The 13463-nt window shown below is 50.9% G+C and overlaps 1 protein-coding gene across 1 annotated transcript; it reads left to right on the top strand.

Annotated features, from left to right (window-relative positions):
• Positions 1–2223: 2223 nt before the first annotated feature.
• On the top strand, positions 2224–10815 carry CD81 (CD81 molecule). Its single transcript, XM_009581203.1, has 6 exons — positions 2224–2315; positions 5259–5333; positions 8085–8192; positions 9137–9238; positions 9572–9661; positions 10348–10815. Exons 1-6 carry the CDS (start codon positions 2250–2252, stop codon positions 10408–10410), a joined length of 504 nt encoding a protein of 167 aa, XP_009579498.1. The 5' UTR covers positions 2224–2249; the 3' UTR covers positions 10411–10815.
• Positions 10816–13463: the final 2648 nt, after the last annotated feature.

Below are 13463 nucleotides of genomic sequence, written 5' to 3'. Positions count from 1 at the left end.
GCTTGGCAGGCGTCCAGCAGACAGCCTTCATTTTACAGGCTGCGTTCACGTCTTCCCATCACCTCTAGACCCTTTGGGGCCCCCTCTTGCCCGCACGCACCCCAGCCCGCTGCTCGCCACGCTGTCTCTGCCGCCGGTCCCTCCGCCCCACGTCATCTCCAACCGTTGGGATAAAATCACCTAATTCTACTTCAGGCAGGCCCACAAAACTTTAACTTCTGGCCTGTCCTTTCCAAGAAACTCTTCTGGGGGGGATTTCTTTTCCTTGTTTTTCCTCTCTCTTCGCACCTTCAAGCAAGGAGGTGTCCCGTCCCCTCTTAGGGAGCTTCAACAACCCAATCGCCCGTTGGGTTTTCGTGGCTGCGGGGCGCTGCTGAAGCCCCTTCGACACGCCTCGGGAGGTGCGACTCGTGCTTTTTTCCTCCTCCCGCTGGCAGCGTTGCCGCAAGGATGTCGGTGTCGCCGGCCGCAGAGCCCGTCAGGTTTTGTGCCGAGGGGCTCCCTGCGGGGTCAAGGCGCTCCATTGTGCCGGCGCTTCCCCTCCAGCTGGCTTCCTCCCTCCTGCGGCGCCTAAATACAGCGGCAGGCGTTGCGCGAGCGCGGCGCCGGTGAGAAACGCCATCCGGAGGGTCCCAGCGCCGGGGCTGCCGGGGCGGTGCTCCCGTCGCCGCTCCCGTCACCGCCTCTCGCCGCGTTGGCCCTCGCGTTGTTCGGGTGCTGGTGACTTTTGTTTTAAAGAGGGAAGAAGCGGGGGGCAAAGTAGAGCCTTTCCCAAGTTTGACATGTCCGTAAGGGGATTTTAAACAAGTCGAGACCGTTATTATGTGTCTGGTTTTTTAGAGAAGGGTTTAACTTGGCTTAACTCTGCTCTCAGTGCGTGCCCTTTAGACTTGGCACTTTAATTACCATAAGATTGTTTAAAAGCTACAAAGATAAGAAAAACCTTAAATGTGACAGGCATGTACAAGCAGTTTTAATCTTGAGCTCTGTTTATACTTTAGTGCTGTTCCTAAAGGGGAGTTGACAGACTGATTAAGAACTATAAAAACATTTTGACTCGTAGCAAAAGAAAACATTTAATTGAAGGGATGCGTCTCCCAAGCACTAGCAAGATGCACTGTATCGCTGTTACCTCTGGGATGCCCCATGTACATTTAGTCTCATCCTGATTTTTTTTTTTTTCCTCACTGTCAGTTAAAAATGGTGACTACAGTCTTGCCTCATTTGTAATTATTTCTTTGATTGTTTTTTGCATATGTCAAATTGGTTTTTGCATATGTCAAATTGCTTTTGGATGGAAAGTAGGATTCACTTACGAAGTAGCAGAACCACAATACCTGAGAACATTAGTTAACCAAAAATGCACTAAATATACAGGATACATCAGGAGAAAGCTGTCTTTTTGGAAAAGCAAACGAATTTAACTGAGCTGGTAGCATTTGGCCAAGTAACCACCGTGGTCTCACCAATCTCGTGGTTGGTGAGACCATGGTGATTACTAGTGGCAGCAGACCTGAGCCTTGAGCTAAGCTCTTGTTTCCTGGATGAATAAACTTTCATTGCTTTGTTTTCTGAGCCCCCCCAATGCCTAATTTCCAAGCTTTGAACTAGTTATGGAGGAAGTTGACTGTGCAGATTTAATAAGTTGAAGTAAAAAATGTATTCCTCTCTGTAGAAGAACCTATAAGAAACAAAAGCCAGATTATATTAAATTAGATGCTTAAGCAGTGCTTTTCCCTTAGTTTTGTGGCTCGTTTGCCTTTAAAATGTTAGCCGGATAGATATTTGTATGATGTTTAATATAAATAAACCATATGCCTTATTGTTTATTTTAAAAGATAGGCTAACTAATAATTTTCGTCTCCTCTGCTTAAGTATTTAAACCGGTATGCATGCCATGGGATCTCCCACACTGCAGCTTTGAGGATGCGGTAAAGCCTTTGTCTCGCCTGCTGCATCCTCTGCCTGTTGCTGCTCGGGCTCTCTGCGTTTCCTCTGATTTTGGTGGTGATGGGGGTTTTAATTTTCAGTGTTACAGCTTCAAACACTTCGAAATCTGCCTCGTGTATGCTGTGTTGTTCTACTATGTCTGCCACCACCTCTGCTCATACCTCCTAGGTCTTAATTCTGCACACCCCTAATTAGCCACCCCGGGGAGCCAGCACGGCCGGTCCAAAGCTCTGCAGTAATGCGTTTGCCTCTCGCTCTCCCTTGCAGGAATCTACATCCTGATCGCGGTCGGAGCCGTCATGATGTTCGTGGGGTTCCTGGGATGCTACGGTGCTATTCAGGAGTCTCAGTGCCTTCTGGGAACGGTAAGAGGCGCAAAGCTTTGGATGCCGCTTGGATGTCCCTGCCACGTCCCTGTCCGGCGGCACACGGCCGTGCCTCCCTGGCTGGAGGCTTTTGCAACGAAGGGGGCTGGGAGGACGCGTGAGCACGTAGGTGGGAACTAGGTGACCTCTGCAAGGAGCAAGGTAGCGCTGTTTGGCCGAGGGCATCTCTGCCCGGCGTGCTGGAGCTCCGGCTGGGCTGGCAGGCACGCCGCGAGCTCATGCTTGCGCCTGGCTGCAGGACAGAGGCTGAGCCAGCAGCCCAGCAGAAGAGGTGCGAACAGCAGCATTCTTGGAGATTCGTTCTCTCTGTTATACGTGAAGCCCCCCCCATGCTTTTTTCCTCCATCGTGGTCTGGCTTTCTTACTAAGCAGCCACTAAACTCTCTTTCTTACCTGATGTGCCCTACAGCTTCCCCTTTCACTCCGTTTCAAGGCAGTTCTTTTAAGGAATCATCTACTATTTTTATCTTTTTGGACAAGGAAACAGCAAAGATTTCCCACAATATCTTAGTGAGGACATCTAGGTGCATCCTGAAAAATCCTTTACTGAAGTGCTACAGGCGTCCTTGATGTGAGGCAGCAGCTCGGGATTCCTGGCACGGGATGAGCTTAATTTATAAACTGTATCCACACCAAAAGCCTTTGCCTTGGGGGTAAGGGAGACCCATTTATTTAAAGCAAGTTCTCCCATGTGGTTCAGCTTTAAAGTCAATGCAAAAAAAAAAAAAAAAAGGAGGGGTAAAACATAAAAACCAAATGTATTAAAAATAAATTAAAAAAAGATTGGAAAGACTTTCCAGCGCTTGGCTCTGTTGGGCTAGAAGATTCTTGGTGGTGGTGTAGTGACCCATGGGTGTGGATTCAACTGGGAGAGAGGGAAATGGAGCTGCTTTCCCTCGCTCTCGCAGATGGCTTCACCTCTAGTTGCTTCTGTTTCCCAATAAGAAGGGGGTGCTTCTCACCAGCTTTTATAAAGCACTTCTGAACGTCGGTGGGTGAGAGCTGCTGTAGGAGTTTGCAGGCATTATCGCTGCTGCTCAGAATAGGAGCCGGTGCACAAATCCGACGGGTGGTTGTAGCGAGGTCTGGCAGCTTTGGATTATTTTTTTTTGTTAACGCAGGCGATTACAGAACCTGAATTACCCTTCACTCCCTCTTGAAGTTGGAAAGAGGATTAGAAGGGCAGATGGTACAACGTACCTGAGGCCCGACAGGGAAACCGGCTGCTTTGGCTGAAATTAGCAGCTCTAGCTGCTGTGCGGTGCCTGTGTTTGCCCACACCTTGGCTTGCCGAGAGAAGGCTGGAGATGCCTCGCGAGGACGTGTTCCGCTGGCCGAGGCTCCCGCCCTGCTCCAAGGACGTTTCCAGGCAGCACCCTTAGGGTGTTGCAGGGAAGCAGCCGCTCTCCCCTCGCCTGCAGCCAGCCAATGGAGTGACTACAGGCTTATTGCAAAAGGGGAAAGTACCAGGAACCTCCACGCTATCAAAATCCCGTGCCGAAGGCAGCGTGGAAGCTGAGTGGCGAGACCCAAGGAAGGCAGGAGGGAGCCGCTCCCCAGGAAGGGGCAGGGGCACGTCCGAACCCCCGGCCAGGAACACCGCCGTGTTCCCATAGCATCAAGCTACGGCATCTCTGATGTTCTGCAGCCAGCTCGCAGAACTGAGTCTGCGGGAAGTTGTACCTCCGAATCTGGGATAAACGAGCCATCCTTCACTGGAGGGTAACCACTGCAAGGGTGAGCCCTAGTGCTTAACCAGAGAATTACAGTGGCCTCACGCCCGCGATTTAGGGTGACGTGATTCCTTGGGGGGGATGTGGGACCCAGTCCCCTAAAGATGTTCCTGGAGAACCAGGGATAGGTAGGTGTTTAAATAGCAGTTCGTTGTTCTGGGACTGGCCAAGGATGTTGGAAGTCCTTTCCTGCTGTCAGGTCAATAGTCCTGTTTCCATTTTGCTGATAACCCTTTGCTCTTGCACGTGAGAGCCGGGCCATAGCATCGTTCGGGAAACTCCCGTTTCCTCTGTTGTTGACGAAAATATCCTGAATGTGCCTGGAACAGAGACTGCCCAGGATCCAGGGGCTGTTGTCCCGCTCCATACCATGACTTTATGTCTTCCCCTGACTGCATTCACCTCTTTTGCTTCTTTACTTCCATGGCAACTTTCCCAATTTGGGGCTTTTCTCAGGATGTTGTCGCGGAGGTAATGTTGGCTGTGTATGGAGCATGCCTGTCCGTGCCTTCCCACTTGACTCTGATGTATGAGCTTTATGGCTTCCCATTCCCAGTCTAACAGACCGACCGTCACAACGTGTTCCCGGGATCTGAACAAAAAGATGGAGGGAGGCTTTGGGGGGATGGCAGGGAGGAGTGCTGGAATTGCACGAACAGGGTGGGACTGTGGGAAAACATCAGTGTTAGTATTTATGCAAAAAACTGCAGTAGCCTTGCAGGGCTGTGGATGCCAAGAGAGCTGGCCATAAATCACACCCTGCCGCCCCGCAGCTCCTCAGCAGCTGAAATGTGCTTTTAACCCTGCACTGGCAATTCCCATCCTCGGAGCGTCTGTGGCAGAGCAAGAAGCTTGTCTGGCTGGTCCTGCAGGTGCGTGAAGAGGAGCAACGTGTCTTGTGGTGCACAGGGCACCCTCATCCCTGCCAGTCCCTGGTGGGAAGGGCTCTGCTAAACCCCGCTCAGCCATCCCAGTGGGAAGTCTGGATGTGGGGTGGCATCCGATGAGTTATAGGAAAATGTGTTTGGGCTAAGCACGTGTATGAGAGAGAAAATGGTTTGAAGTCAGGCAACACCTTGCTCTGTTCTCCGTCAGTAGAAGTGCCGCTCCACACCCCTACCCCATGCAGTTGCTGCTTTTGCCTGTAGCCAGATCTGTTAAGTGTCCCTCTCTTGATTTGTTTCTGCAGTTCTTCACTTGCCTGGTGATCCTGTTTGCCTGCGAAGTTGCGGCTGGAATTTGGGGATTTGTCAACAAAGACCAAGTAAGACGACTCTGAAACCTGCGTTTGTGGGACTGGGAGGCTGGGGCAGAACCGCAGCAGATCCCGGCATGAGCTGTTTTGCTCACGAGCTGCTCTCGGACTGAGTCACGGGGGCTGGGATTAGCTGTGTGACCCGGGCAGGTCACCTAACTCCTCTTGGCCGGGCTGATGAACTTTAAATGTGAGCGCTTGATGGTGGCAGCTGCGCCTTACGGTCTATAGTGCAATGTCTGGAATAAAAATAGCCCTGTCTCGCTTGGGTCTCCTCCTTGCTGCCACGCTGTCAGTCACAGCGTGAGTTGATTCACGTATGAAGTCGTGAAGGAAAGCCATCTGCACGTCCTCGGTGCCAAAGAGCAAAGAGCGGACCCAGCTGCCTGGCCCCGAAGGGAGGGAATACCCTGTGGGGAGAGCCTGCGTCTGCATTAATGGGATTGCTTGGTGCTTCCTGCTCTTTGCCAGTATCATATAACCCACTTCGGGCTGTTCGTCTGCCAGGGCTGAGCTTGCTGCTGATCAATACGCTGTGCACGCGCGAGGGGTAGAAGTCGTGTGTCTGTCCCTGGCGCCTGCTAGGGACTGCTGGGATGAGGTCCTCTGGCTGGAGGGCGTTAGCTAAAGGGTAGGGCTGAAAATTGCAGCTTTTCACTTTCCCTTTCTGCTCATCTTCCCTTCGCTACGGTCACACGTGCAGAGCTTGGTCTGGAAGAGCAAAACCATCAGTGCATGGGAACCATGGCCATGCTGCAGCGAGCAGCGGGCTGGGTGTTGATCACTCAGCCGTTGAGGGTTTGGAGGGGAGAGGGGACTGCCTGTGCTCAAAGCCAAGGTTAGGCTCTCCGGCAGAGCAGGAGATGTGTTTACTTTACTAAGAGACGTAAGCCAGCTGTGTAAGTAGGTGGTGGCCTGCTCAGCTTTCGCATGCGTGCAGGCCACAGATGACCAGCTCAACCGTGAATGGGAACACCCTTTGTAGTCATTCACCGGAGAGAGCATGACTTCACCGGAATAAACTCTTCCGTGGCTAAACATATTATTATGCAGGCAGGGTGCTGTTTCCTAGCAACTTTGGCAAGCTAATTAACCTTTGCAGGGGGGCTGTGCTTCCTGCAAATGTTAGTTTGTGAATCCTGAAGAGTTCAAGATGCACGACTGAACCGACAGCAAAAAAAGTGAAGCCTGAGTAAGGAGGGATCCCATGGCTGTTGGGAGAAGGCACTTGCCCATCAGAGCGTAAAGCTGAGAAATTTAGAATTTGCCAATACAAGAGCAATGACCAATTAATTTTGCAGTTTAAAATGAACGGTGGCAGTCTGTTGGCCTCAGCTGCTTTTGCAGCCTCGATGATGAATGGGCTGTTCGGAAGTCCCCGCTCACAAGGCAGGCGGTTTGCTTCTCCCCGCCTCGGCCGTGGGCACCTCGGGAGGAACGCGGGCCGGGAGGGAAGCGCTGAATGATCCCAGCCACCGAGAGCTGCTCCCAGCAGGGACTCCATTCCACCTGGGTTTGCAGCCCCTTGGGGGGACAGTCATCTCCTGTCACGCAGGCATAGGGTGCTCTCCACAAAGCTGGAGGCAGTCTCTCCCTCAGCCTGCCTTGTTGGAGATGCTTTAGATACAGGATGGGGAGGCAAGAAGTAGGATTATTATTTTATTTCTTTCCATGTACCAGAATCAAATGCTGTGATCGGAGAACATCGCCCTCCAAAGCAAACTTCTTTGAGCAGTGACAGAGAAATGCTGGGATAATTGATTGAAATCACGCTCCTTCTTCCTGCAGTTTCTTTTTTCGTGTACTAATCCAGCCTGCGCTGCCAAGAGCAGATATTCTGGAAAGCGTTTTCCCTTTCGTACTTCCTCGTATTTTTTTTTTTTTTTGCTTCTCTTGCATGTCCTCCTTTTATCTGTCTCTCCCAAATTATTGGAGGGTGTTAGCGGAGAAGCCACAAGGCCAACTTCCCTGAAAATGAGGGGTTTTTTGCACTGTGGAGCAGACCCCCATGGGTGGCTGCAGTTTACCAGCCCACGTGGCGGGGCTAGAGTTCGGATGAGACTTCTCATATAGCCATTTACAGGATAGGGGTGCCCAGCTCCAAGTAGGGACCCAGCCCAGAGTTTGACATCCATCTAAAAGCACCTGAGCTTCCTGACCCAAATGAGCCACCTCACGGGGCTTTAGTGTGCAGTCTCTCCCAAATTCCTGCCATCCCCTCCGAGCCAGAGGTGCCCATACCTACGGATGGCCTTGCCCACGCACCCCACCTCTCCCTGACTTCCCCGGGGAGTCCTGCTTCTGCAGCCTCTGCAGGGAAACGTGTCGCCTGCTGGCTTCGTCTCCATGCGTTGGGTGGTTCGGAACAAGCTGTTCCTGCATTCCTGAGCCCAACAGCAAATCCACGCGGGCTGAAGGCTATCTCAGATCTTGTGGTTCGCCCTCCGGCCCTTGGCTGTCTTTGCCTGCTAGAGAGAGCTCGAGGAGCACTTGGGTAGTGTTGGCTGGAACCTGCTGGCTGGTGGATGAGGTTCTTAGTATTTGCTGCTCTTAACACGCTACGGCTGGAGGGACTTGAGCCCTGTGAAAGACAGGCCTTTTTTCACGCGCCTGTGCAAATAAATGGGGTCCAGATCTATTTAAAAACTGCTCATCTACCTGCGAGTGCCATCAGAGGGAACCTGTCCCCTTCAGGCACGTCAGCTGGATGGGTTTCCTCCTTCTCTGGCTGAAAGGGAGTTTTTCCCCTGTCTTTCCTAGATAGCCAAAGATGTGAAGCAGTTCTACGATCAAGCGTTTCAACAAGCGCTCATGGCAGAATCGGAGACGAACAACGGGAAAGCTGTAGTGAAGACCTTTCATGAAACGGTAAGACGTCGGTGGTCTTGCTGCACACTCTGCTTGGGCTACGCGCGGTTGGCCAAAGCAACCGCTGATGGATAGGATCCTGCGTGCTGCGAATTACAGCCTGTTAACTTCTGCGTGCGGTTTGTCAGTGGGTAAGTGGTGAGGGGCGACTGTCGCTGCGCATAGACTGATCCTCCCCGCCGAGGCGGAGGCGATAAGTTAAGGTACAAGTCCTTGGGCAGGGAATGAAGGCAACACTGGGTTTTTTGATGCTTGGGAGTGAACTGGATCAAAGGCGTTCTCAGCACTGGGATTTTGCTGCCTGATTCCCAAGCTCTGTGTAGAAATCTCCTCTCCGTAGGAGTTTCTTGTGGCCAGAGGAAATGAGAATGTGGGAGGAAAGAGAATTAAAAATGGGGGTCCCGAAAATGAATGGGAAAAGCAGGGTCTAAAGCAGATGATGTTACATGCAGGTCTTAGCCTGTCAAGTTTGCTGTTTTTACATGTCAAGAAGCAGAGTTGCGTCCTCTTCAATATTCAGTCCTTCACACTGCACTGGGAAGTCTGGCCCAAGCTCTAATTAAGTTGCTTTTCATTTACCTCAGCACCCCTGATTTAAGTAAAATTCAATGGAAGAAAACTGTTCCTCTGAGGAACTAATCGCCATACTTCCTTTTTTTAGCAGGAAACAAAATCTCTGGAGAGAGTTGGGTTCACGGTCCCCCAGGATAGCAATGCCAGACCTGTCTGGGACTATTGTAGGAAGCAGCTGCATTGCACGGAAAGAAAAAAATCGGATTTGGAGAGTTATTTCCCCTCCCTTGTTTACCCCTCCAAGATATCTCCTCCGTCTTGCGTGGCTTCAAGGATGTTTAATGGTGGGGAGAGCATTGCATGAGTGTTTGCTGCCTGCTAATGCTGGGGTTTTGTTGTTTTTTTTTTTTTTTCCTCCTCTCTCCATGTAGCTGGACTGCTGTGGTCCTGATAATGCAATAGCAGCTATCACTCCCCTGTGGAGAGACGACCTCTGCCCAAAGAAGGACTCCTTCCTGAAAAACTTTATTGAGGTAGGCACGGCTGCTCTTTGCTCAGCCGCAGCTCCTGCGAGGAAACTTGGCTGCCAGGGAAATGCGGGGATTTATTGGGAATTAGATAAAGGGTAGAGATCTCATTTATTTGGGGATGGTGTAGAGGGATGTCGGAGGTTCCCGTCGGTTCTTCCTTTGCTGTTCCTGCTTGAGGGAGCTGGCAGGCGTGGAGGGGTGAAGAATGGTGGGAAGTCCTAGAGCCGGGACCCAGGAACGCGAGCGGGACCGGGGGGAAGCAGACCGGCCTTTCTGGGCGCCGGGGGCGGGCGAGGGGAAAGCAGGCTCTCTGACCAGCGTGCTTCTCTGCTTCAGTCCTCCAGCTGCCACAAAAAAATCGACGAGCTGTTCTCCGGGAAGCTGTACCTGATCGGTATCGCTGCCATCGTGGTCGCCGTGATCATGGTAAGCGTGACTGCGCGGCGCCCTGCTGTTGTGGGACGGGGAAAAGCCACCTCGGGGTGCCCCGGTCCCATTCCAGCTGGGCTGGATCCGTCCCTCTCCTCGGATGCCCCTGCGCCAGCCCTCCGCACCCCGGCTGCTCTGGGACCTGGCGAGCCCGAGGGCTTCGTCATCCCTCCGAGGGGTCGGGATGTCAGGGCAGGGGAGCGCGGTAAAGCAGGAGCACCTGCAACCCCGTCCAGAAGGGCAGAGCACTGTCGAGCCTCCTCGCTGCCTCCGAAACTGCTCGTTTCTCAGGCCGCCGTGTTTTGTCGCTGGGGTCTGCAGCGGGAAGGGGTTTGCTTTCCTTGGCACGGTGGGTTTGCTCCGCAGTGAGCGGTGGGTGGCGTGGGCTGGTAACGCAGCGCCTGCGCAAGGGCTGGGCTGTAATGCCGATCTTGAAGCGTTTGCGGCATAGCTGGCAGCTGGGAGGCTTGCCACGTACCACCACCGCTGCCAGCGAGAGAGGGGAGAACATCATCTTATCTCACATTGGCCAACTCCTAATGAAAACAGCAGCGAAGACATAGCATCTCTGCCCTTATCTCTGGCACGAGAGTGTTTATGTGGAGTGCGGGACCTCGGGACGGGGGGGAGCTCCTGCATCGTACTGGTCGGGGCCTCACTGGTGCCCCTGTGTCTCCCGACAGATCTTCGAAATGATCCTGAGCATGGTGCTGTGCTGTGGCATAAGGAACAGCTCCGTCTACTGAGCCGTGAGAGCCGGGGAGGGGAAGGGGGGAGCAGGGCGGACGGCGCTAGAGGGGACCCCAAGTGCCACCAAGTGACCAGGAGACATTTCAACAAAAGACAAAGAAAACTATGTATATAAATACTTCCAATATTACCATACAGTACTTATCATTTTTATTTTGAAGTACTTTTTTTTTTTTAATAAATAAAACTTTCCCGTATCCTTGTGGCTGAGTTAGTTACACATCAGTTTTGTGTGATGGGGAAAGCTGCTGTAGCAGGAGATCGAGTCCTTCCTCCCCCTTCCCCACCCCCCGTAACTCAGAAATAACGTTGGTGGAAGATGTACAGAGGAGAAGGCTGCAGCCTGTTATCAGAAAACTTTGCCTTGGTTTTTACTCTCTTTTTCAACACCGACTTTTTTTATATACGTAATTGGATGCTGAAGCAGGATTTAGCATTTTTGTTCACTCGTACTCATCTTTTCCTACCATCACCCCAACTCCCTGGCATTTCCAAGCTGCCCGAAGCCTGGGAGAGAGGAGAGGAAACAGCCCCCGTCGCCTGGGTGCGATGTGTCCCGGGGAAACGCAGGCGCGTTGTTCCTCTCCAACCTGTTTGCATCGCTAGGTCAATCCTTAACAGAAGTCATGCTTAAATTTTTTTTTTACTCTCTGAAGAGTGGGGATGTTTTTGGCTTTTTGGTTTTGTGGTTTTTTCCTTGGGGCTATAACTTTATAAATTGGCTCATTTCCATTGATTCGTTACAATAAAGGGTCACTGGCTGGGCGTGAATTTCAATCCCAGTTTTTCAAATATAACAAACGAAAATTAAGTCACTTTTTTAACTTCCTTCAATGTTTCTTTATAGACATATGTTTTTGGGAGAGTCTAGTTCTGTACTAAGTTTCCACTGTTAAGCTAGTGCTTGCGTACAAATTATATTGGAAAAAAGAAGAAAACTTTTTAAAAAAAAAAGTCCTTAATCTTAGAAATCCTGCATTTATGTATTGCAGGATGATGCTTGGGGGTTCCCAGCCATATGCATACATGTTTAAAATCTCATCTTTGCATCACTCTCTTGTTCAATGAAATTTTCCTTACTTATAGCATATTGTCACACACTGTAACATTGCTGGAAAATTGTCATAACCTTAAAAAAAACCAAAAAAAAAAAAAACCCCAGAAAGTTTATTTTTAAGACCTTCCACTCCAGTTGCATCAATAGCAGGAGATCAGCTTATCAAAGCAAGGGAATTCAGGATTTTAGATCGCACCAGTTGAAACACTTTCTTGTGACCTGGTAAGCTTTGATTGCCCATTCGATGTATGTGGCTTCTGTTGTATGCCACTCCGTTACCATGTAGATAGAGGGGGAGAGTGACCCGGGAGCTATGTAATAAAATCAGAGTGTCTCTAAAAAGATGATCTATATGTATAGTTCTATAGATATATATTTTTAAGCAAAGTCTTTTCCTTAGCCGTACGGGCACTTGAGCTGGAAATGATAGTATCTCTCAGCTCTTTGCCACCTCGAAGCAGGTAAGGGGAGGAGTTGAAACTAGTGATCATCTTCCCCACTTCAGGAATGTTTCTGTTTCTTAAAGTATTTCACTCTCCCCCTTCGTTGCAACGAAGAGCTTCAGATCAGGTAGGGAGGGAGACGCGCGATCATTTTGAACTAGTACCTTGTCCACTGCACGTGGCTGCCATGGCCTTTGCCATTACGGGATAGGAAATTCCTGCGCTGGGGCAGACTGATCCATTCGGAGGCTTTTTCCCCCTTCCGCTCCCCCCTTTCCTCTTCCTGCCTTTTAGTATATAGGGCCTTTAAAAAGTATATAGGTAAATATATATATATATATCAAGTTGTGCTGGGTAAGAGGAGGAAGTGCTTCAACAGAACTTCGGATTGAGGGGTTGGACAAGAAAAGATTCAGCCTTAGAAACAGCCTTAAAGCGACACTGCCCTGAATGTCCACGTTGTGCACATCAAGAATGAGACGAGGTTTTGCAGTAGGTAACCCCTTCCCCTGCTCCCCAGCATAGCTCCTTCAGGTCATCTACTCTGTTATGTGGCTACATGTATATGCATCAACCAAGCATGTGTGTTTACATATATGTGCATCGGGATTGTTAGCATACAGAATGGATGTGTAACTTGCCGCCTTTTTTGTTGACTGTTGATAAATGTGTATAAATATGCCATTAAGCATTTCAATTCTGTTTTCTTTCCTTATACCGTGTTTTTGATATTGTTCAGTATTCAGTTGATGCTGTGCGTGTAGCTGGAGCTCTGTTTGAAGACAGACTAGGTCTCGATGAAGGTCAGGTGTGTCCTTGGACATTGTAGCTTTAGGGGTCTGGGTTGTCCCAGGCAGGAGCAATTGGGAGAAAGTGGTACTTGGAGAGGGAGTCTGAGAGCTGTAGGAGGAAGAAGAGCAGGATGTTTGCTCAGACCATGTCCCGCACGGGCTGCAGTTTGCTCTCTGGCTCATTTCAGAGGTGGCTTGTCACTGTGGGGAGCTCCAGAGGCAGCTCCCCGGGCCACCTCCTGTCCCTGCGGCTGCTGCGGGAAAGGTGCTGCGGGAGGGAAACAGCCAGCGGCTGGGAAGGTCGTGGGAGGGGGCAGAAGGAGTTTTGCAGGGAGAGGGTAATGCTTTCTTTGGAGTTACTAGCTGAGGGTCCCCATGTTCGATGGAATAGTCATCAGCTCTAGCACGAGGGGTCAGCCCTGGGAGAAGGGGGACAGAGAGGAACCGTCATGCTTAAGAACGGTGAAGTAGCTGAGAAACCCTCACAAAAAAACTACCCACTTGGGTCTCCTCTAGTCTGGCCTCCTGTGAAGCTGGACCCGAGTTAAAACAAACTAGAGGGGGAGCTGTGAAGGGCTGAGGGGACTCGCCCTGTTGCAAGCGCTCAGGATCCAAAAGCGACAGGGCTCTTCTGCCAGTTGGTCGGTCCCAAAGCTGGCTGCGGTGAAGGGGAAAATAACATTAGGTAGGACCCCTGCCCTGCCTCAGACCCTCTCCTGCATACCTGCGCATTTGTGTGCGCAACATGGGGCCCCGTC

Source organism: Fulmarus glacialis, unplaced genomic scaffold (assembly GCF_000690835.1).
Source record: "Fulmarus glacialis isolate BGI_N327 unplaced genomic scaffold, ASM69083v1 scaffold27437, whole genome shotgun sequence".
NCBI classification, from domain to species: domain Eukaryota; kingdom Metazoa; phylum Chordata; class Aves; order Procellariiformes; family Procellariidae; genus Fulmarus; species Fulmarus glacialis.
This window is presented reverse-complemented; position numbering and strand designations above follow the sequence as displayed.

What these genes read in the sequence shown, in the direction of transcription:
- CD81 (XM_009581203.1), top strand. Translation starts at nt 2,250, where the DNA reads ATGATGTTCGTGGGGTTCCTGGGATGCTACGGTGCTATTCAGGAGTCT. An exon ending in GATTTGTCAACAAAGACCAA is followed by an intron (nt 5,334 to 8,084) that starts GTAAGACGACTC and finishes TGTCTTTCCTAG; the next exon opens with ATAGCCAAAGATGTGAAGCA. An exon ending in TCCTGAAAAACTTTATTGAG is followed by an intron (nt 9,239 to 9,571) that starts GTAGGCACGGCT and finishes TCTCTGCTTCAG; the next exon opens with TCCTCCAGCTGCCACAAAAA.